Here is a 22885-nt window from a genome sequence, read left to right as displayed (position 1 = left end):
TAGTGGAGGAAGTTTGTTGGTTCAAAGCCACATCAAGCAGAACATTCTTAATGTTCTCAGGAGACCTCATCCCAGCATCTAAAGGAACGCACCCCCGCCTCCTCGCCCTCACCCACCCGAGGATTACCCCGCACCCCCGACTCTACACACATCGCCCCTTTATCATGTTGGATCCACGATCCTCGCTCCTCCCTCCCTCATGCACCACCAGCAAGGAAGCTCTTTCTCTGCGGAGGAAGATGAAGAGGAGGGGGCTTTGAGCAGGAACAATCTGCCCGGGCGGCGAAGAAAGAGCGGGCACTCAATTAAGAGCCGCCCATTGAGCCTGCGGAGTGAGCCTGAATGCGGGCCCCTCCGATGGAATGGAGTCCCATGAATAGATTGTGGGCCTTCATGAAATATTAAAGAGCGCACAGATTTCCCACAATATTTGTACACCTCCCTTTGTGAGGACGTCTCCCTCCATTGAGCCCCGAACTGTTAACACATCCGCTGTGAGGGTCCGCGGACCGTGATAAAGACCAGCATCAAACACCTCTCGACCTTCGCTGGTCACTATTCATGGAGGGGGGATTACAGGACTTTTAATGACCACCTGTCCTGGCGCTGTGTCGTACCAGCCAGCGTCCTCTGGTATTAAGGGGTCACAATCTTGCTGACCCTCATCTCCCCAAACACGAGACTGACCGCTGAAGCCACCCGGGTCTGTGAGACGAGTCCAATCCTTCGGGGGTAAGAGGTCGCCGTGAACCCGCTTCACAATCCTGAGTGACACCAACATGAGCACAAGGTGTTTAATCCGGACCAGCTAATCCTGAACACTGAATTATTCATCAATAATCAATCAATAATCAATATCATCACATGTTTTTGTGCTGGAATTATACATTTGTCAACATGTTTCTCTGATAAAATACTTCCCCAGTTCTAAACTACTTTACTTTTTAGGTATTTTTCCACTTTTTTAAATAGGTTAGGTTAGGTAAGTTAGGTAAGGTAGAACTTTATTGAGTCCTAAATATATAGTTCTAATATATATAGAAATAATAAGTAAATAATAATAAGTAATACAAAATAATATAAGTTCTAAATATATAAACGACTGGATGTCAACGTGGTATTAATGTTTTAATATGAATGTTTTCATGGTGGATCAAATATGGTACGTTTGGTCTCTAGATTCTCCTCAACAAACACACACTTTGACTCAGAAATACACACAGATATGCAGTGTGTGTGTGTGTGTGTGTGTGTGTGTGTGTGTGTGTGTGTGTGTGTGTGTGTGTGTGTGTGTGTGTGTGTGAAGTAGAAGCTAACATCTCCATTAGCATCAGAAAAGCTGCACATTCCTGCTGAGAATCAACATCATTTAAGTGGATTTTACAACAATCAACTCTCCCCGAGTCCAATATTTATTGTTACCTGAAACAAATCTGCATTTTTAACTGGATTAACAGCATCAGCAGAAGGTCGGCTGTGAGCCTCAGGATGAATCGTGCAACAGTGACCCTGCAGGGGGTCGAGCAGAAGATCTTTGAGCCACTAACAGGTTTGTTTGATGTAATTGAGAGAAAAACAATGATTCGTATGGAAGAGTCGAGTCATGTAGATACAGATCCATTCAAAGGTAGTTAGTTGTGTCTCCAGCCAACAGGAAGTTCAGTCTCCAGAGGAAGTGAGTCTGAGGAGTCTCTCCAGCTGTGGAGCAGCTCTCCTGGTCTGGCCTCCATATGCTGGGGTTCTGGGGTCCAGGCTGTCAGCCCTGACACACAGGGGGGTACGTGTGAGGGTCCTGAGATACACAGGAGGTGACGGGGGCCGGACCCCGAACACCAGCATTGTGGGAGCAAGACAAGAGTTGAGCGAGACCCAGCAGGAGATGGTGGTGCTGAGGGGGGGCTCGGATTCTCACAGCCTGCTCACTCCAGACGTGTTGCTCAGACAAGAAAGTATTCATTGTTGTGATGGTTATCACCTTTGAACAGATGATACTAGAGATATCATGAAACATGGAGGTATATGTGCCACATTTTTGAACTGATCTGACGTTCATCCAGAGTCTGACCTCCTCCTCCTCCTCCTCCTCCTCCTCTTCCTCACGTCTCCTCATCACTCTCTGATCCACATAAAAGCTGACAAAATGTCATTTTCTATTGTTTCTCTCCACTTGTTTACAAATCCCACCAATCACCCTTTTCTCCGCCGGCTCTAAATCATTCCACCAGCTTTTTGTTTCTCCATCATCAGCCCATCAAAGTCAGCGGAGAGTGGCTGATAAAGAGGAGGAAGGGGCCTCGGATGAGACAAATCTCTTTGGCTTCTCAGCCGCCGCACACAAAGCTGCTCATTTAAATTCCCCCATATATTGCAGATCACTATTCTGAGCGGTGCCCCCGATGAAGTGTTGTTTTTGTGGCCCCTCACAAGATTTCCAAAGACCCCTGGGATACATTTTCCTCTTTTTGTTTTGGACTTCAAAGTCATATAGAAGGAGGACGTGCGGGAATGAAGGACGGGGTCAGCGGGTCCATGTGAGGAGTTTGTTTACCAACCTTCAGCTGAGGATATGCATTAAAACTATAGACGCTCCACAGGCAGCTTTAAGTCGACCCCGCCGGGTTCTTAAAGCTTGAACTTGTACCGTTGATCAAATGTTCTCCGTCTCAAAGAGGAGACACAAGGTTTTAATGGATTCGTTACAATCGAGGATCGTATTCAGGACCAAAGGTCATGAAGGTCACACCGACATTCATCAGTTCTGAAGTTAAAGGGTCACATGTAGACAAATATCACTGCTACTGTGCTTTTATCCGTCAAGAAGATGACAAGGATCCACAGCAGGTTCTTCTTACTCACTTACTTCTCTGCTGTTGACGCGTCATTTAAACACTAACCGCGTCAAGTGTGTCGCTCTGCTGCCCTCTGCTGCTTGAACGCGGAACTGAATTCAGAGTTAACTTGACAGTGACATTTTAATAATAATAATAAATGTTTTACGTTTTACAGTTTCTTGAACACACTCGTGATACACAAGAGTCGCCACAAGTTAACAGAACAAAGTTTCCATGAAATATTGACCTTAGTTAATCTGATACAAAAAGAAACTGAAATTATTCATTATTTTTGGTGACGTATACAATTTAAATAATTCTGAGATTAATAATAATAATTACATTGATAATTAGTACAATTATATTTGACTATTTTTCTAACAAAAAAGAAAATGCTTCAGGAATAGAGATGATAATTTAACCAACAGTACAAATGATTTACATGATTTATTTTTATGCCATTTTATGGAAATATGTTTATTATTTGATTTAAATTTTAGATATTTATTAAAATTGTATTTTATGAATCTCTTTTGACTTCATTCGTATTATTTCATGTTTATATTCTGTAACAAGAAACAACAAATCACTGTGTTGTGTGTCGAACAGCAAAAGTGTTTGTGATACGATGAACTTCTAATAGTTTGACTTGTTTTGATCAGAAACTATTCCGATTGTTGCCGAGCTTTTCAAATAAATGTCACCATGACAACAAACTCTCACTGAAATATGTGGTGCGTCCAGTGTCATGATTGAGAGAATGAAAGAGATTATGAAGTGGGAGGAGTCGACTCACCTGTGGACAGGTGTGAGTGGATCATCTGCCTGAAGACACGAGGAAGCACACCTTGAATCACAGATTTTCACCGTCAGCTCAGCAGGTCCAGAGAACCATCGACCGGATCCACACTTTCGTCGATCTATCCTGCGTCGGCTCTCATCGCCATGGCGATACAGGACAGCTGAGTGACATCTACGACTACTTCGCCTCCAAGTTTCCATTCTACAAGAAGATCAACAGAAGCTGGCAGAACATCAGACATTACCTGTCACTCAACGGCTGCTTCATCAAAGCACTCAGAGAGTGCGGAGGAGCCAACGAGAGGGAGACCACCTCACCTGGACCCTGTGACACCACACACACCTGGAATCTGACCCGGACACAGATCACCAGTATATGTAGAGGACTGACAACATATGGTGATATATTTATTTTATTTTCCAACGAGTATGAGTTTTACGTTACATTTATTAATTCTTCTTAATTAAAATAGTAACATATGATCATATAATTCAGCTGAATATGTGTTTGTCTCAAGACCACTCAGTTTTTATATGTGTATTGATCCTGATAAATACAAAAATAACGTGTTAAGCATTAAATAAAACCATTAATATCATTGTTTTAAGGGACCGTGTTTTGGGACTACACGAGCCAAAAGCGCTCTACAAATATAATTTACTTACTTACTTACTTACTTACTAAAGAGTGAAAAAGATCATATTAAACAAACACAAAAAAGTAAAATAAAATATAACTTACGGAAGGAAGTTGTCTTTTACTAAATAGTGCCCTCGTGACCAGACTGGTATAGTTGCCTATAATATCCTTCCTGTAACTATTAAAAATGTAGTTCTTAACAGAAATGATGTTTATTTACGCACATAATTTAAATATCTTAGTGAAATGATGGTGAACAAAATATAATGAAACGCGCCCGAACAATGACGACGTTTCCGTTTCCGGTAGAGGGGCGTGTCCACAACAGGCTCGTTTGCCGCGTTGTTCTCGTGTTGTCATCAGTAGCTTTTTTTTAATCACTATTTTTCGAATGTTCCTCTGACTTCACTGTAAATGGAGACGTTCAATCGCCTTCTCCTCAAACATCCGCATGTGATGTACGGCGGTGTCGCCGCTACTGCCTTCGTTGCGGGCGGAGCGTTGATCTACAAGGTTGCTAACAGGTAACAGGCGTGTGTGCGGCATGCTTCATGCTAATGCTAATGCTAGCTCAGCTTGACAGAATAAAAACAATAGAATATATTTAAAGATTAACTCTCATGCATATGTTAGATAACGGACTATACGCGTATTTGCATCTTAAAAACGCGTAACTGATGCGAGCTCGAGCTAGTTTTTGACGTAAAGGCGACATTGTTATGTTTTGGATGCGACACCTTACTATTAACATTGTGACCTTATGACCTTTACTTAAATCATGTTTGAATCCGAGTTAGTTTTTATCGACTTTATATTTTGTTTTAGTGAATTTTTTTGTGTATGTATTTGGTGCATTATTTTAAAGTAACTGATGTTATTGATGGACTTACTGTTTTTAAGTTATTCATCAAGTTATACAATCGAATGACACGATTTAAAATGCAGAATATTTAAAACTAGCATCCGAGACCAGCATCCTTGGACTAATCCTATTAGTTTAAATAACTCATAATTGATCTTGATGATGTGATTTACTTGTTTTATTTTCAGGAAGAAACCAACACATGCCAACGTGAACTGCTGGTTCTGTAACGAGGACAGTGTGGTGCCTTATGGGAATAGAAACTGCTGGGACTGTCCGAGCTGTGATCAGTACAACGGCTTCCAGGATGTGAGTATGAGAGAGTGAAGCTCATTTTAACTCATCCACACTGCTAGTTAATGTGAGGTTTGATTCTCATTTGACTAAAACAATGATTTTTAATGTCTTGGTTTCTAAATCTTATCATCGATTCTTCTTTTATTCATGTAACTTTTTCTTTTTAATCATAATGACTGGATGAAAACCATGAGACCACAGTCATGAACAGCTGAAGATATTCTCCTTTACTGTTGATCATCTCTTTCTTATCTCGTGTCTAAAATGTCAAACTACATTCTAACATCTCACATCCTTCCATTATCTTTCATCAAGTTTGTTGCTCATACAGATTTGTTAGATTTTCTTCCTGATGTCTTTTGGAAACATCATTTGGAGGTTGAAGAGAAAGTTGCGGCGTGTTTGATTCTTTATAACATGGTTGATATGACACGATAAGAACATGTTTGACACGCAGTCGAAGTCATTCTCCGGCTCTTCCACCTTCAGAATGGAGACTACAACAAACCCATCCCCGCTCAGTTCAGGGAGGATCTGAACTACGGCGTGACGGGCAGCCTTCCCTCGCCCGCCTCGCACGTGAACCAGCAGTGGGTGAACGCGCAGCTGCTGCTCTGCAAGAAGTGCAACAACAACCAGACGGCGAAGATCAAGCAGCTGGCCTCCTTCATGCCCCGAGACGACGTGAGTCGAACGCTTCTGACGCCACCGTCCGATTATTGACCCGACGTGTCTTGAAGGAGAACTACGACGAGGAGATCGAGGCCTACAAGCATCACCTGGAACAAACATACAAGCTGTGCAAGCCGTGTCAGACCGCCGTGGATTACTACCTGAAGTTCCAGAACCGACAGCTTCGAGTTTCTCTTCTGAGTCGTCAACTGAAACGAACCCGCGAGTCCATCCAGGGATTCATTAAGGTTTGTTTGGACATTTAATACTCGTGTATAAAAAAGTATTATTATGTCGGAGGTTCTTCACTGATCAAGCTTTCGGACCATTTTTTTCATCGTAAGAAAACCTCATGTATTTTGAAGCAGGGAAGACTTGTTTTCTTACTTGTCATTTGTGTTTTTCTAAACACCTGCGTATTGATTTATTTTATTAAATAAAATCATGATTAATAAGTACATTTTGAGCACGTTGAAACTATAACGTGTGATGTTTGTGACAATAACTTGACAATAATTTTTGTGAACAGAAATCTAGTTTCAAACATGATGTTTTTGTTTTTATCATAAAAAGGAATTGAATTAAAAATGTTTTGTATCATGAAGATCTTTTTTTAAGCCGTTCAAATCTTCCCTCTCGTTCTCCAACAGACTTCATATTCTCTGTCGTCTTCTTCGGGCGTCGTGTGCCTCCGAACCCTGGCGTTCATCATCTGTACTTTCTTAGTGTCCACGTATTTTTGTAACTTCCCCGCCGAGCTGTCGACGCCAGCGGCTCAACACGCGCTGAACAAGGACGTCGATCCTCCGCGACCCGTCAACAAGTCAAGGTCAGACGAGGCGGCGAGTGTTCTGGTCCAGGCCTGGCAGAGCGCCGTGGAGAACCTCCCCGATGCGCTCGTCCACCACGGACGGCTGGTGTGGAGGTTGGGGAAAGACAACCAGATGTCTGTGGTGTCTGTGGGTCTGTCCACGTGTCTCAGCGCCATCTTTCTCGCCGGGACCATCGGGTGAGTCTCTGCGGACGCCGGGGTCGAGCAGGTGATGACCTTGTTCTTGTGGTTCCTCAGCTTGAGGAGGATCGACGCGCTGGCCTCGGTGCTGTGGCTGGTCCTGCTCGTGGTGCACCTGAGCGAGCGCTTCATGAACAGATCGTGCTCCTGGATGGAAACCACCAAACTTGTCGCCTCCTCGGCGTGTTGCTTCGCCAGCCTGGCCGTTGCTGTGGTTAACCACAAAACCCTGGGTCAGCGAAGAAGGTCAGAATCTTAGTGCGACGCTGACACTTCTAGGCACATCGCTCACGTCTTTTGTTACGACACACGTACCGACACTGGTTTTAATGAGTCACAAAAAGAAGGATTTAACGCTCGAACACATTTGAGCGGCTTCAGTGTGGACGTCCATCACGAGGAGTCTCAAGCCAAAGATCTTGAAACTTGAACCTGAAGCTTGTTTTGTATCGTTTGTGACAAATACTGTAAACTTTTATTCACTGTCATGTAAACATTGTGTTAAACTGTTTGATCTGCTCAATGCACATTATTAGTAGAAGGTTCTGAGCATCATGGACGAACGTTACCTTCCATTGTTGCGTAACAGCAACATTTTTTAAAAACTTTATTTAATCTGATAACTAACACTAATCATGACGAGTGAAGCTTAACTACAATAACAAGTATTATACAGTTCACTACCTTAGTATGGCTTGAACTAAACATTATCTTATATCTATATAATTGTTAAAAACTGATAAAAATGATATTTTAGAGCATTTATCCTCCACAATGAATCAAACTACCTTTTAAAAGTGAAATCTTCTCACACCTTCTTCATCCTCCAATGATTCTCATCAAACACACTCTTTGTGTATTCATTCCTCGCATGTGTATCTATTAACAAATCTTCATTGATTTTCCTCCTGATGTGACGGAATACTGCCCTCTAGTGTCCGTCAGTCAATAATGCTCCTTCTCTTCGTTTTCGTCACTCGTCCTGTACGACCTTCAACTCTGACCCCTGAGTGATGTGAGAGTGTGTAGAATGTTTGTGTAGCATTGTGTTACTGCATGAAACGCTAACGTAAGCAAGTTGTTGCTAGTTAAGAGTTTGTTGCAATGAGATAATTTAATATGCTTTTAAAAAGATTAAAACGTGAGTTTATCTCGTGTGTATTACAAATACAAGCCCAGAGATACTTGAAGACCAGGATCCTTGTCTCTTGTCCACCAGAATGTGTTCAGACACTAGTTTGCCAAACCTTGTTCCTGCCACTAGTATAAATAAGCTACAACGATGTGATATTTGCATGTTTTTATATCCTCACAGAAACTGTGTAGACGCCAGAATATTGTCCTTGTCTGCAGGCTTTTATGTTGCTGTACCTGGACTGAAATAAATGTCTGATGAAAGAGTCTTGTGAGTGTGTTGTTCTGATCTTTCCTCTGGATGACGCAGTGATGGGTCGGTGGTTGTCTCTTAAGCTTCAGCTGCTAGAATATCGTCCTCGAGACGGTGAAACCCAACAGAACATCGGTGGTAGTTTGGCTTCTCTTGTTTTCCAGGAACCTGGCGAGCGGCGCCGCGGTTCCCACCAGCGTCGCCGAGGAAGAGCCTTTCGTCCTCACGCCGCCGCCGAACCTCTTCAAGCTCATCAAGCGTCAGAAGAGCCCCCTGAAGAACAAGGCCTCGCCCTTCTCCCTGTCGGTGCTGCTCAAGAGAACCCTGAGCCTCGGCACCATGCCGGCTCTGAAGCGCACACGTAATGTTCACTTGTTATTCTCCTTGAATCTTAACGCGTGAACCTACTGAAGTGAAGCCTGGACTAGAACGTGTTCATTTGAATGTGACAAATGTGACAAATGTGAGTTTGTGGATGAAAACTAGTTGGCTGTCATGCATCTTCAGCCACTGGGGGGCGCCACTTCTACACGAATCTACTGTTTTGAACAACAATCTTGAGTTGATGATTCACTTGAATTGTGTCGTTCATTGTGTTCGTTATTAACAGGCTTCGTTTTGATTTCAGACTCTGGATATTTGTTCAGTGGAACCAGACCAGAATCTCCAAACACAGATTCTCCTCCTTCAGGTAATGACGTCATTCATTTCAAGGGTCAAAGGTCAGACATAAAGAGCCGTTTTAAATGGCAATATTGTATTTCTGATCCTTTTTATATCAAATATTAGTTGATAATGTTTTCATGTGATGAAAACGCATGTCATGTATAACCTTAACAACTTCACCTGAATATAGAACTTAAGACTCTTAAGAAACGGAACTAAATATACTTTAGAAGAAATAATAGTCTTTTGTGTTTTAACCAGATTTAACTACATTTGTCTTTTATTTTTTTACAGAAACAAAGTTTTAATTGCATTAAAACCGACATTGTTTGTGTTCAAAGTGTAGAAACAGAAAAGGAAACATTTACAGAATAAAACTAAACAACAGAATTGACAACTTTTCACAACTAAAACAAAAATGCTGCAGAACCAACTGTGAAACTTTTAAAAACTTGTTTTGCTTGTGACCTGAGCTCCAGAGACACAACATTGTTTTAATGATGTTTGTTTAAAATGACGTCGTTCTCGTCAGATTACTTCTCGTGGAAGTCCGTGAGTCGCCCGTCGTCGCCCGGACACTCTCCGGCGCCGTCGGTGGCCGGCTCCGTCACGTCCCTGTGCAGCTCCGCCCGGCGCCGCCCGCTCATCAGTCCCGCCACCTTCAACAGTCGCAGCCAGAAGCTCCGGCTCTACTCGCTCCAGTCGGAGCCCAAGGTCACCACCACCCGAGTGTCGCACTTCCACATCCAGGGGAGCTTCTCGCCCGACGTCCCAGCAGCCTCCAGCGGTAACCACGACCTCCGGTGACCCCCGGTGACCTCTGGTTTCCTTGTTGACGTCTCAAACTTGTGTTCAGACGGGATGTCGGAGTTCAAGGACGACGGTCGGACGGAGGAGAGTCGGAGTTCTTCCGGGTCGTCTGCTTGTCTGGTCGGCACGACGACGGACAGTCCAGCGTCGACGACCTCGACGACCTCGACGTCTCCTGGTGAGAAGTTTGTTCACTTCAAAGATCTTTGTTTCTTGTGGCTGAGATTTGAAATGTTCCTCCAGGCGTCTTGAAGAGGCTCTTCCTGGCTCTTCTGCTCCTCAGCCTCAGCGCCAACCTGGTCCTGGGCTGCTTGTACCTGTACCCGGCCTGGATCTCAACCGTGACTTGAACGCTGCAGAGTTTGTACCTTTGCTTCCATCGCTGAGACGTTGTCGTCCAGTCGTGCGTCTACAGCTGATCTAGGACTTCAGTGACGGTCGACGGACTCTGTCTTGAGTTTACAGTCGTGAAAACTGAAGTGCGAGTCAGAAGATGGAGAACAAGAGTCTTTCACGAGCTTCTACCTCCTGCTGCACGATCAACAGACGTTTGATGTCAAGTCTATGCAAACTGTTTGAATCTTTTGAATCTTTTGAATCTTTTGAATCTACGGATGTTTCAAACGTTCCTGATGCTGAGGTTTGTTACTCGAGTAACAAATCGTTACTTCATCCTCACTTTGTTTTAACTGAGAAGCAAAGAAATGATGTTATTTCTAATGATTCAAAGTCTGTTAAGAACTTTAATTATTTTGTCTTTTTACAAACTTAAGTTATTGTTATGGTCTTTTTTTAAGTTAAATTTAGATATGTTTTAAGTTTGAACTACTGAAGACATAAGTGTGTACAAAAGTGTGTTTTTGTACCAAATGTATTAAGTACTGTCTGCAACACTAACGTGTCTTGAATGTAACGTAAATATTTCAGAGTAATTTATTTTCTTATGAGTTTCTGCAAAAGAGAAGTTTTGCTATTAAAGTATTTTTCTGTTTGAGTTGAATGTTGTTGAATAAACTGATCCATGTGTTTTTCACACTTTCAAGATTTATTTGTCGTGGTTTCTGCGTCTTGTTCTCTTTTTTATTATTTCTCATCCCTTGGATCACACTTTCATTTCAGTTGAATCATGACTCGACAGGAATTCATACCAAAGATTTGTGTTACGGAGAATTTTTATTCTTCCTCTTATGTCTTCTTCCTCTTCTTCTCTTTCCTCTTCTTCTTCCTCTTCTCTTTCATCTTCCTCTTCACTTTCCTCTGCTTCTGTCTTAATGTCTATTTGCTCTTCCTTTCTAGACCAGGGTCACAAAGCGCTTCGACAGTCATACATTCACACACAATCACATACTGATGGGAGTAGGCTGCAACCCATGGCGCCAGCTCTGCCATCAGGAGAAATCAGGGTAAAGTGTTGCTCAGAGACACCAGACTGTATTTCTATCCAGAAAAGAGTGAAGTAAAGTGAACGAACAACTACTGTTTTATATCCAACATTTAATTTCTTTAATTACTTAATTTCAGGATAAACTTTGATGTGTTTGTGAGCCTGAACTTCTTCAAATTATATGAAATCATTCTTTTTTTTTTTAGTAAATGATGCAAACTGAAAGATTTGATTATAAATTTCAGTTTAACGTTAATTTTCTGAGGCTCGTCTTGTTTTTCTGATTCATATTGAAAGTCATTTGGTCGCAGCTCAAGGTTCTTCTCTCCTCGTCTGCTCGGTCACTTCCTGTTTTCAACAGATGCTCTTCACACACAAACGTCTCTTTCAAACATGTGAGGCGTGAACATCGTCCTCAACCTTAAACTCCACCTTTGACTGATGTTGAAACACCAGCAGCTCCTTGGGTTCCAGGAAGTTTCTCTGATACTCAGAATCTCACCAGACACTGTTACAGAGAATTCTTCTTCAGTTAATACAGGTTTGTATTTGTATTCTTTTGAAGAAAATGTATCGAAAACACATAATAAAATAGATTTGAATTTAAGCTACAACTTGAAATCTTTGATCACTATATTTACACTTCATTTTAACCAATCAAATGACAGATTTTATTTTAAACTTGTCAATAATCTGATATTTTTTTCACGTGTATATATTAATAATCAATATTGTGATAGTTAAAGAACCAGTCTTGACAGGTTAGTACAGGCCGTCAATCAAAACAAAAGTAGGGCCTTCTTTTTTAAATGATACTTAAGTAACTATTATTATTTAATTTTATTAAGACACATTTTAAAGTACAAATCATATAATTACTATTACAACTGTAAATGTTTTTATGAACTGGGCTAGAAATGCACCCAAAATGAGATAAAAAGAGACAAAAAAGTGAAAATTAAGACCAAAAACAAATCATTTACATTTTGAAAAAGGCCCCAAATCAATGCAAATAATGTAAATACAATGTTTATCTTGTGATATTAGTATCTCGTCTAAAATTACATTCATGTCACCTCACATGTCATTAATGTTTTGAATGAATAAATACAAATGTAAGTTGTTTAATTAATAACACAGGAAGTAAATAAAATCAATAAATAGCAATAAAAACGGGAATATGTTGAAAAAGAAGAAAAAAAAGACAGATCTAGATGGATAGAAATGTCAATAATGCGAATAATAATAAGGTTTTCATCGGAGTTATAATATAAATAAACGTAAACATATTGAAATACATTTTAATTATAATTAATTCTGCAAATAAATGTCTAAATAGTTATATAATTGAATGTAAACCCATCTGATGATAATTTACCATCATAAACATCTACTAAAATAAACATTTGATTGAAGGTGTTTTTCGTCACTTTAGGGATCACGACCTTCGCTTCCTTCGGGTGCGTCTATTGGCGGACGGTCTCTGAGGAGGCTGCGGTGAAGGAAGCTTCACTCGGGCTCCATGGTTCCTCTCTGACGCATCTGGACTCCTCGCTCCGTCCAGAACCTTCTCCCGGCCCCGTGTCCCGCTCGTGATGGAGGCTCCATCTTCTGCCTGGAGCTGGAGCAGATGACGGAGCAGGAAGGCAAGTGTCTCCTTCTCTCTCGTTCCACTCTCAACTTCAGCTCCACTCGTCTCTCCTTCATCTCCTCTACGGTTCTCCACGTTCGTTCATTTCTCCTGTTTCCTTCTCGCCATCTGCACATGTGTCGCTGGAGGTACAAGTTTCATTTTACCACGATCAATAGTGTAGTATTACTGCGACTGGTTCCTCGGAAGGTTCCTCGACGCCGCGTCCCGCTTGTATGGATGCGCATTTGAACCATCAGTCCTGTGGATGTTCTTCAGGTTTGATGATCGCACGTGTCGTTGTCGAGGATTCTATAACATTCATGTCACTCACAACTGAACCTGATCTGTCAATCATCTCCTTCATTCATTAATTATCTTCTGGAACTGTGGGAGGAAACCTGGAGGAACCGGAAGAACAAACAAGTCACACAGAAACCATTTGTAACATTATTTACTTAAATTAAGTAGTAGAATTATATTAAGATGAACACTTCAACTGTGAATTATAATTATATCTATATATATAATTATAGATATATATAGATATAATTATATTAAGATGAACACTTCAACTGTGAATTATAATATATATATATATCTATATAATTATATAGATATATATATATATATATATATATATATATATCTATATATATATATATATATATCTATATATATATATATATATGTCATCATAATAAAACATCTGTAGACCTTTTTAGAAGTAACCTTTCATACATGTTTTCTACACGTAAGAATATATATAAAATATATATATATATATATATATAATTTACAGTTGAAGTGTTCATGTTATATTCTTATGTGTAGAAAACATGTATAAAAAGTTACTTCTAAAAAGGTCTAGAGATGTTTTATTATGACGACACAAACATAAACAATATAATTTGACTGAACGTTGGCATGAATTCAAAGCTGATCCATAACATCGCTGCTGCTCCTCTAAATCTAAAATGGTGACCACGTTTCAGGTTCTGCTCCTCACGTGCTGGACCATCAGAGGAGGATCTGCTGGTGCATGAGTGGCCGTCATGCCCCCGGGGAAGTATGGGATGCAGGGGGACTGGGAGAGGGAGGGGGATCAGAAGATCATGATGGACTTCCTGTTGCCCACCGGGATCTTCCTCAACTTCCCGGTGTCGGCCAGTGACAGCATCAGCAGCATCAAGCAGGTGAGATGATGAGTCTGACGAGTCGTGTGCGTGAGCTCCTTGGCAGAGGTATGCATCCTAGTTAGGGTCAACTTTCTTTATTATTACGACCGTTTCTCCAGCTCCAAGTGTTTTATGAGTTTCCTGTTTAGTTGCACTGACTTCCTGGTGTCGTCTCTTATCTGCAGCAAACACTCGTAAAACTCGTCCACTTCATGCAGTGATCATCGAGCTTCTGATGGATGTTTGACTGACAATAAGATTCTCTCAGTTATGTTCGCAGTCGTCAGGGGCCTCACAAGAGGAGTCTAAAAATACTTACTAATCATTATTATTATATATATATATATATATTATTATTGTATAAATAATATTATTTCCTTTTTTATGTGTTTTTTCTCTTTCAAACTAATCAGAAAATGGAAACTTTTGATTTTGTTTGCGATAAATATACATTTTTTCAGTCAATATATAAATACAAGAATACAAATTTAATTGCTGATGTAAATTTCTTTTGTAACAACAAATTAATAATTAAAATGTAGTTTTAAATACATTAAATAAAAAAATGCTTTAAAACATCTTATCTTCAAACACATTTAACCAAAAAAAGGACAAATAAGAAAGAAAAGAGGTTTTTAAAACAAAGTAACGACTTAAATGAGTTAAATGATAAAGTGTATATATTTAAACTTTAATTTTCATAGTTTTACTGTGAGGGTCATTAGTGTTTATAGTGTTTACTGTGAGGGTCACTAGTGTTTATAGTTTTACTGTGAGGGTCATTAGTGTTTATAGTTTTACTGTGAGGGTCACTAGTGTTTATAGTGTTTACTGTGAGGGTCACTAGTGTTTATAGTTTTACTGTGAGGGTCACTAGTGTTTATAGTTTTACTGTGAGGGTCACTAGTGTTTATAGTTTTACTGTGAGGGTCACTAGTGTTTATAGTTTTACTGTGAGGGTCACTAGTGTTTATAGTTTTACTGTGAGGGTCACTAGTGTTTATAGTTTTACTGTGAGGGTCACTAGTGTTTATAGTTTTACTGTGAGGGTCACTAGTGTTTATAGTTTTACTGTGAGGGTCACTAGTGTTTATAGTTTTACTGTGAGGGTCACTAGTGTTTATAGTTTTACTGTGAGGATCACTAGTGTTTATAGTTTTACTGTGAGGGTCACTAGTGTTTATAGTTTTACTGTGAGGGTCACTAGTGTTTATAGTTTTACTGTGAGGGTCACTAGTGTTTATAGTTTTACTGTGAGGGTCACTAGTGTTTATAGTTTTACTGTGAGGGTCACTAGTGTTTATAGTTTTACTGTGAGGGTCACTAGTGTTTATAGTTTTACTGTGAGGGTCACTAGTGTTTGTAGTTTTACTGTGAGGGTCACTAGTGTTTATAGTTTTACTGTGAGGGTCACTAGTGTTTATAGTTTTACTGTGAGGGTCACTAGTGTTTATAGTTTTACTGTGAGGGTCACTAGTGTTTATAGTTTTACTGTGAGGGTCACTAGTGTTTATAGTTTTACTGTGAGGGTCACTAGTGTTTATAGTGTTTACTGTGAGGGTCACTAGTGTTTATAGTTTTACTGTGAGGGTCACTAGTGTTTGTAGTTTTACTGTGAGGGTCACTAGTGTTTATAGTTTTACTGTGAGGGTCACTAGTGTTTATAGTTTTACTGTGATGGTCACTAGTGTTTATAGTTTTACTGTGAGGGTCATTAGTGTTTATAGTTTTACTGTGAGGGTCACTAGTGTTTATAGTGTTTACTGTGAGGGTCACTAGTGTTTATAGTTTTACTGTGAGGGTCACTAGTGTTTGTAGTTTTACTGTGAGGGTCACTAGTGTTTATAGTTTTACTGTGAGGGTCACTAGTGTTTATAGTTTTACTGTGAGGGTCACTAGTGTTTATAGTTTTACTGTGAGGATCACTAGTGTTTATAGTTTTACTGTGAGGGTCACTAGTGTTTATAGTTTTACTGTGAGGGTCACTAGTGTTTATAGTTTTACTGTGATGGTCACTAGTGTTTATAGTTTTTACTGTGAGGGTCACTAGTGTTTATAGTTTTACTGTGAGGGTCACTAGTGTTTATAGTTTTACTGTGATGGTCACTAGTGTTTATAGTTTTACTGTGAGGGTCACTAGTGTTTATAGTTTTACTGTGAGGGTCACTAGTGTTTATAGTTTTACTGTGAGGGTCACTAGTGTTTATAGTTTTACTGTGATGGTCACTAGTGTTTATAGTTTTACTGTGATGGTCACTGGTGTTTATAGTTTTACTGTGGGGGTCACTAGTGTTTATAGTTTTACTGTGAGGGTCACTAGTGTTTATAGTTTTACTGTGAGGGTCACTAGTGTTTATAGTTTTACTGTGATGGTCACTAGTGTTTATAGTTTTACTGTGATGGTCACTAGTGTTTATAGTTTTACTGTGAGGGTCACTAGTGTTTATAGTTTTACTGTGATGGTCACTAGTGTTTATAGTTTTACTGTGATGGTCACTAGTGTTTATAGTTTTACTGTGAGGGTCACTAGTGTTTATAGTTTTACTGTGAGGGTCACTAGTGTTTATAGTTTTACTGTGATGGTCACTAGTGTTTATAGTTTTACTGTGATGGTCACTGGTGTTTATAGTTTTACTGTGGGGGTCACTAGTGTTTATAGTTTTACTGTGAGGGTCACTAGTGTTTATAGTTTTACTGTGAGGGTCACTAGTGTTTATAGTTTTACTGTGATGGTCACTAGTGTTTATAGTTTTACTGTGATGGTCACTAGTGTTTATAGTTTTACTGTGAGGGTCACTAGTGTTTATAGTTTTACTGTGATGGTCACTAGTGTTTATAGTTTTACTGTGATGGTCACTAGTGTTTATAGTTTTACTGTGAGGGTCACTAGTGTTTATAGTTTTACTGTGATGGTCACTAGTGTTTATAGTTTTACTGTGATGGTCACTAGTGTTTATAGTTTTACTGTGAGGGTCACTAGTGTTTATAGTTTTACTGTGATGGTCACTAGTGTTTATAGTTTTACTGTGAGGGTCACTAGTGTTTATAGTTTTACTGTGATGGTCACTAGTGTTTATAGTTTTACTGTGAGGGTCACTAGTGTTTATAGTTTTACTGTGAGGGTCACTAGTGTTTATAGTTTTACTGTGAGGGTCACTAGTGTTTATAGTTTTACTGTGATGGTCACTAGTGTTTATAGTTTTACTGTGAGGGTCACTAGTGTTTATAGTTTTACTGTGATGGTCACTAGTGTTTATAGTTTTAATGTGAGGGTCACTAGTGTTTATAGTTTTACTGTGAGGGTCACTAGTGTTTATAGTTTTACTGTGAGGGTCACTAGTGTTTATAGTTTTACTGTGATGGTCACTAGTGTTTATAGTTTTACTGTGATGGTCACTAGTGTTTATAGTTTTACTGTGAGGGTCACTAGTGTTTATAGTTTTACTGTGATGGTCACTAGTGTTTATAGTTTTACTGTGAGGGTCACTAGTGTTTATAGTTTTACTGTGATGGTCACTAGTGTTTATAGTTTTACTGTGAGGGTCACTAGTGTTTATAGTTTTACTGTGAGGGTCACTAGTGTTTATAGTTTTACTGTGAGGGTCACTAGTGCTTATAGTTTTACTGTGATGGTCACTAGTGTTTATAGTTTTACTGTGTGGGTCACTAGTGTTTATAGTTTTACTGTGATGGTCACTAGTGTTTATAGTTTTAATGTGAGGGTCACTAGTGTTTATAGTTTTACTGTGAGGGTCACTAGTGTTTATAGTTTTACTGTGAGGGTCACTAGTGTTTATAGTTTTACTGTGATGGTCACTAGTGTTTATAGTTTTACTGTGAGGGTCACTAGTGTTTATAGTTTTACTGTGAGGGTCACTAGTGTTTATAGTTTTACTGTGAGGGTCACTAGTGTTTATAGTTTTACTGTGAGGGTCACTAGTGTTTATAGTTTTACTGTGAGGGTCACTAGTGTTTATAGTTTTACTGTGAGGGTCACTAGTGTTTATAGTTTTACTGTGATGGTCACTAGTGTTTATAGTTTTTACTGTGAGGATCACTAGTGTTTATAGTTTTACTGTGAGGGTCACTAGTGTTTATAGTTTTACTGTGATGGTCACTAGTGTTTATAGTTTTACTGTGAGGGTCACTAGTGTTTATAGTTTTACTGTGAGGGTCACTAGTGTTTATAGTTTTACTGTGATGGTCACTAGTGTTTATAGTTTTACTGTGATGGTCACTGGTGTTTATAGTTTTACTGTGGGGGTCACTAGTGTTTATAGTTTTACTGTGAGGGTCACTAGTGTTTATAGTTTTACTGTGAGGGTCACTAGTGTTTATAGTTTTACTGTGATGGTCACTAGTGTTTATAGTTTTACTGTGATGGTCACTAGTGTTTATAGTTTTACTGTGAGGGTCACTAGTGTTTATAGTTTTACTGTGATGGTCACTAGTGTTTATAGTTTTACTGTGATGGTCACTAGTGTTTATAGTTTTACTGTGAGGGTCACTAGTGTTTATAGTTTTACTGTGATGGTCACTACTGTTTATAGTTTTACTGTGATGGTCACTAGTGTTTATAGTTTTACTGTGAGGGTCACTAGTGTTTATAGTTTTACTGTGATGGTCACTAGTGTTTATAGTTTTACTGTGAGGGTCACTAGTGTTTATAGTTTTACTGTGATGGTCACTAGTGTTTATAGTTTATCTGTGAGGGTCACTAGTGTTTATAGTTTTACTGTGAGGGTCACTAGTGTTTATAGTTTTACTGTGAGGGTCACTAGTGTTTATAGTTTTACTGTGATGGTCACTAGTGTTTATAGTTTTACTGTGAGGGTCACTAGTGTTTATAGTTTTACTGTGATGGTCACTAGTGTTTATAGTTTTAATGTGAGGGTCACTAGTGTTTATAGTTTTACTGTGAGGGTCACTAGTGTTTATAGTTTTACTGTGAGGGTCAATAGTGTTTATAGTTTTACTGTGAGGGTCACTAGTGTTTATAGTTTTACTGTGAGGGTCACTAGTGTTTATAGTTTTACTGTGAGGGTCACTAGTGTTTATAGTTTTACTGTGAGGGTCACTAGTGTTTATAGTTTTACTGTGAGGGTCACTAGTGTTTATAGTTTTACTGTGAGGGTCACTAGTGTTTATAGTTTTACTGTGAGGGTGACTAGTGTTTATAGTTTTACTGTGAGGATCACTAGTGTTTATAGTTTTACTGTGAGGGTCACTAGTGTTTATAGTTTTACTGTGAGGGTCAATAGTGTTTATAGTTTTACTGTGAGGGTCACTAGTGTTTATAGTTTTACTGTGATGGTCACTAGTGTTTATAGTTTTACTGTGAGGGTCAATAGTGTTTATAGTTTTACTGTGAGGGTGACTAGTGTTTATAGTTTTACTGTGAGGATCACTAGTGTTTATAGTTTTACTGTGAGGGTCACTAGTGTTTATAGTTTTACTGTGAGGGTCACTAGTGTTTATAGTTTTACTGTGAGGGTCACTAGTGTTTATAGTTTTACTGTGAGGGTCACTAGTGTTTATAGTTTTACTGTGAGGGTCACTAGTGTTTATAGTTTTACTGTGAGGGTCACTAGTGTTTATAGTTTTACTGTGAGGGTCACTAGTGTTTATAGTTTTACTGTGAGGGTCACTAGTGTTTATAGTTTTACTGTGAGGGTCACTAGTGTTTATAGTTTTACTGTGAGGGTCACTAGTGTTTATAGTTTTACTGTGAGGGTCACTAGTGTTTATAGTTTTACTGTGAGGGTCACTAGTGTTTATAGTTTTACTGTGAGGGTCACTAGTGTTTATAGTTTTACTGTGAGGGTCACTAGTGTTTATAGTTTTACTGTGAGGGTCACTAGTGTTTATAGTTTTACTGTGAGGGTCACTAGTGTTTATAGTTTTACTGTGAGGGTCACTAGTGTTTATAGTTTTACTGTGAGGGTCACTAGTGTTTATAGTTTTACTGTGAGGGTCACTAGTGTTTATAGTTTTACTGTGAGGGTCACTAGTGTTTATAGTTTTACTATGACCGTCACTAGTGTTGCATGTTTTCTGGTCTGAAACATGTGATGTTTGCGTCTCATGACGAGATTCTACTCCCTCTTTCCTGGGAAAGATTAAGAAGCGGTTGTTTCTGTGTAAGCGGGAGGTTCTGATCCGGTCAGAAACTACATCTGGTTCAGACGGAGAGATTGGATGACTCGGTAACTGGCGCTCGACCAAACCGTCACCATCGCTCTCGTCGCAGACGTTCAGTCCCAGAAACTCTGTTTTTCTGCCCAACCCGACGACCTCTGAGCTTCTGGACGTGACGGAATGAAACATGAATGTTCTTCATGTTCTCAAAGGCGTCCAATGTTGTCTTCAGTTGTTTCTCTCAGCCTGTTTCCATGACAACACTTTTGGAAGCTGCCCGGATGATTCACTGCTGAGAACGTGTGTTGATGTGCAGCTGGTGTGGGAGAAGGCGAGAGGCGAGGCCTTGTTCTGCGCCCTCGGTCCTCCCGACGCCTACGTCTTCACCTGCATCAACGAGACGGCGGAGCGCGAGGAGCTGGAGGAGGAGTCGCGGCGCCTCAGCGACGTGCAGCCGTTCATGCCGGTGCTGAGGCTGGTGGCCAGAGAAGGCGACCGCGTGGAGAAGCTGACCAACACCCAGATCAGCCTGTTGATCGGCAAAGGTGAGATGTTGTGTAGTCTAGCAGAAGATGAACACAACACAAACACACAACTGAGCGGGTGACACTATAACCACACCTTACTCACGGTGCCAACAAAACACTGACCTCCCATGATGCCTTTCTACTCACTGCTCTAGTTAGTGAAACAATACTGTATTTAAATTGTTGCTGTGTCAAAAGTATTTGACGGCTGTGATTGGTTGACTGGGCGGCAAAGCATTGATCGAGGCACATCTGTGTAAACATAAACACTGTGTGTTCTGTGGTGCATCTGCTTAGTCTCTCTTTTAAAATAGATTTAAATCTTTGGTAAACAAAGCTTTAATTGATAAACATAATATATTTTATATAATAAAACTCCAGCAACTAATTCAGCTTGAAGACATTTATTTATATGAATTATATTTCAATGGTTAAGATGCATCTCTATGTTGCTCTGTGGAATAAGTGACAGTTTAAATTAATATATTTGTTTTTTAAATCTTGGTCTCAAGAACATGTATTTCTCTGCCTGGGTCTCAGGTCTAGAAGTTGTGGTTCCAAAGAATCTTATGTTCTTACCTCAAGTGTATATGTTGTGTGTACTTTTATCAATTTAAATGTTTCTGGTCTGGACTTAAGTGTGTTGCTATGATAGTGATGCTCGTTTGTGTATTTCCATCTGAAATAAAAAGTAACGTTCGACACAAAGTGAGTTCTGGTGGTTTGAGTCCAGGTCTGCATGAGTTCGAGGCCCAGAAGAACCACGAGGTGAACGAGTTCCGGACCAAGATGCGAGCGTTCTGCGAGGCGAAGGCTCAGGAGCGGCAGATGTTGTCGTGGCAGAAGTGGATGGAGTACAGCTTCCCGTGCGAGCTGGAGCCGTGCTGCTCGCCGCCGGGTGTGAGGAGCAAACACGGCAAGAAGATCTTCATCAACGTCAAGTTCGAGGCGTGCGACGTGAGTGAGCGAGGCTCGTGGGACGCGTGGCGTGAGGAGTGACGCTGTCGCCCGCAGGAGAGCTTCATGCTGCAGCAGGACCCTCAGGAGGTTCCTCTGGCTCTGATCCGGAGCGCGCTGAAGAAGAAGGCCACGGTGTTCCGCTCGGTGAGGCTGGAGCCTGAAGACTACACCGTTCAGGTCAACGGGCGCTGGGAGTTCCTCTACGGGAACCACCCGCTGAGCCAGTTCAAAGTAGGTCCTTCCATCTGTGGATCACTTGAGGTTCAGTTTTAAGAAGATTCAGAATAACAAGGCAAAAAAAAAAATCTATTTCATGATGTTAGGATCAGAGAAATGATCAGGTCGCATGATTGGATGGAAGTTCCATCCTTAGCTCTGTGTTCGTTTGGTTTGGTCTGGTGACTCTATTATACCGTTTATATTCAATTTAAAAGACTACAAATTGATTATTTTTTAATTCTTAAGATTCAATATATATATATATTTTATTTTGTAAATCTTTTTCTATCAAATAATAACAATTTCTTTTTATACTTTTCAATAAAGAAACAATTGAATTCAATTATTCACAAATATAACTTAAAAACTTTGAATGTTTAACTAAAGTTGTTCAATTGATTAAATATTCTGATGATTTACATCCAAACTTGAAAGTACATGAAGGTTTCATCTCAACGGCAGGAAACTTCTCACCCGGTCATTTAGAAACTCCTGACATGAGTCGTTGACAGGTTCAGCTGTAGGCGTCAGGTATGTTCCAGCAGCCAGATGACTCTCGTCCAGAGAAGCTCCTGCTGGTGAAGCTGCAGCAGTGACTCATCGTCCTGCAGCACGAACAGACCCTGCTGTGGAATCACATTAGACGGACATTAACGTGACTCTCGCTCTCCTCCAGTACATCCTGGGGTGCGTGAGGAACGGCGAGAACGCTCACCTGACCATGGTGCATCACTCCACCATCAGCCAGTACCAGGAGGAGCAGGGGCGCACCTGCAACCAGGTGTTCAAGAGCCGGCTCTCGTCCGGACCTCCTCCCCTGCCTCTGAAGAAGGTGAGAGGTCGAGGGTCAACGTCCTCTCGTCGTTCACTC

General features: G+C 40.2%; 2 protein-coding genes and 1 long non-coding RNA gene across 3 annotated transcripts in view; 2 read left to right on the top strand and 1 right to left on the bottom strand.

Moving 5' to 3' along the window:
- Positions 1-4017, bottom strand: part of LOC148058861 (uncharacterized) — a 29412-nt gene extending 25395 nt beyond the window's left edge. Inside the window, exon 1 of the long non-coding RNA XR_015709448.1 lies at positions 3628-4017. This is a non-coding gene — a long non-coding RNA (uncharacterized LOC148058861). The remainder of the gene's footprint in view (positions 1-3627) is intronic.
- Positions 4018-4583: 566 nt separating this feature from the next.
- On the top strand, positions 4584-11016 carry tmem201 (transmembrane protein 201). Its single transcript, XM_087782120.1, has 11 exons — positions 4584-4796; positions 5323-5443; positions 5921-6115; positions 6172-6351; positions 6754-7112; positions 7173-7361; positions 8667-8863; positions 9131-9193; positions 9701-9955; positions 10025-10156; positions 10222-11016. The coding sequence occupies exons 1-11, from the start codon at positions 4687-4689 to the stop codon at positions 10326-10328; spliced, it is 1908 nt and encodes a 635-aa protein (XP_087638246.1). The 5' UTR covers positions 4584-4686; the 3' UTR covers positions 10329-11016.
- Positions 11017-12852: 1836 nt separating this feature from the next.
- The window catches only part of pik3cd (phosphatidylinositol-4,5-bisphosphate 3-kinase, catalytic subunit delta), an 18288-nt gene continuing 8255 nt past the window's right edge, over positions 12853-22885 (top strand). Inside the window, exons 1-6 of the mRNA XM_087781046.1 lie at positions 12853-13008; positions 13988-14188; positions 20625-20853; positions 21569-21792; positions 21850-22026; positions 22691-22846. Of these exons, the coding sequence (XP_087637172.1) occupies positions 14048-14188; positions 20625-20853; positions 21569-21792; positions 21850-22026; positions 22691-22846 (927 nt within the window). The 5' untranslated portion in view covers positions 12853-13008; positions 13988-14047. The remainder of the gene's footprint in view (positions 13009-13987; positions 14189-20624; positions 20854-21568; positions 21793-21849; positions 22027-22690; positions 22847-22885) is intronic.

Source organism: Callionymus lyra, chromosome 19 (genome assembly GCF_982586985.1).
Source record: "Callionymus lyra chromosome 19, fCalLyr1.hap1.1, whole genome shotgun sequence".
Taxonomy (NCBI): domain Eukaryota; kingdom Metazoa; phylum Chordata; class Actinopteri; order Syngnathiformes; family Callionymidae; genus Callionymus; species Callionymus lyra.
Note: the sequence above shows the minus strand (reverse complement) of the source record. Positions and strands in the feature narration are given on the sequence as shown.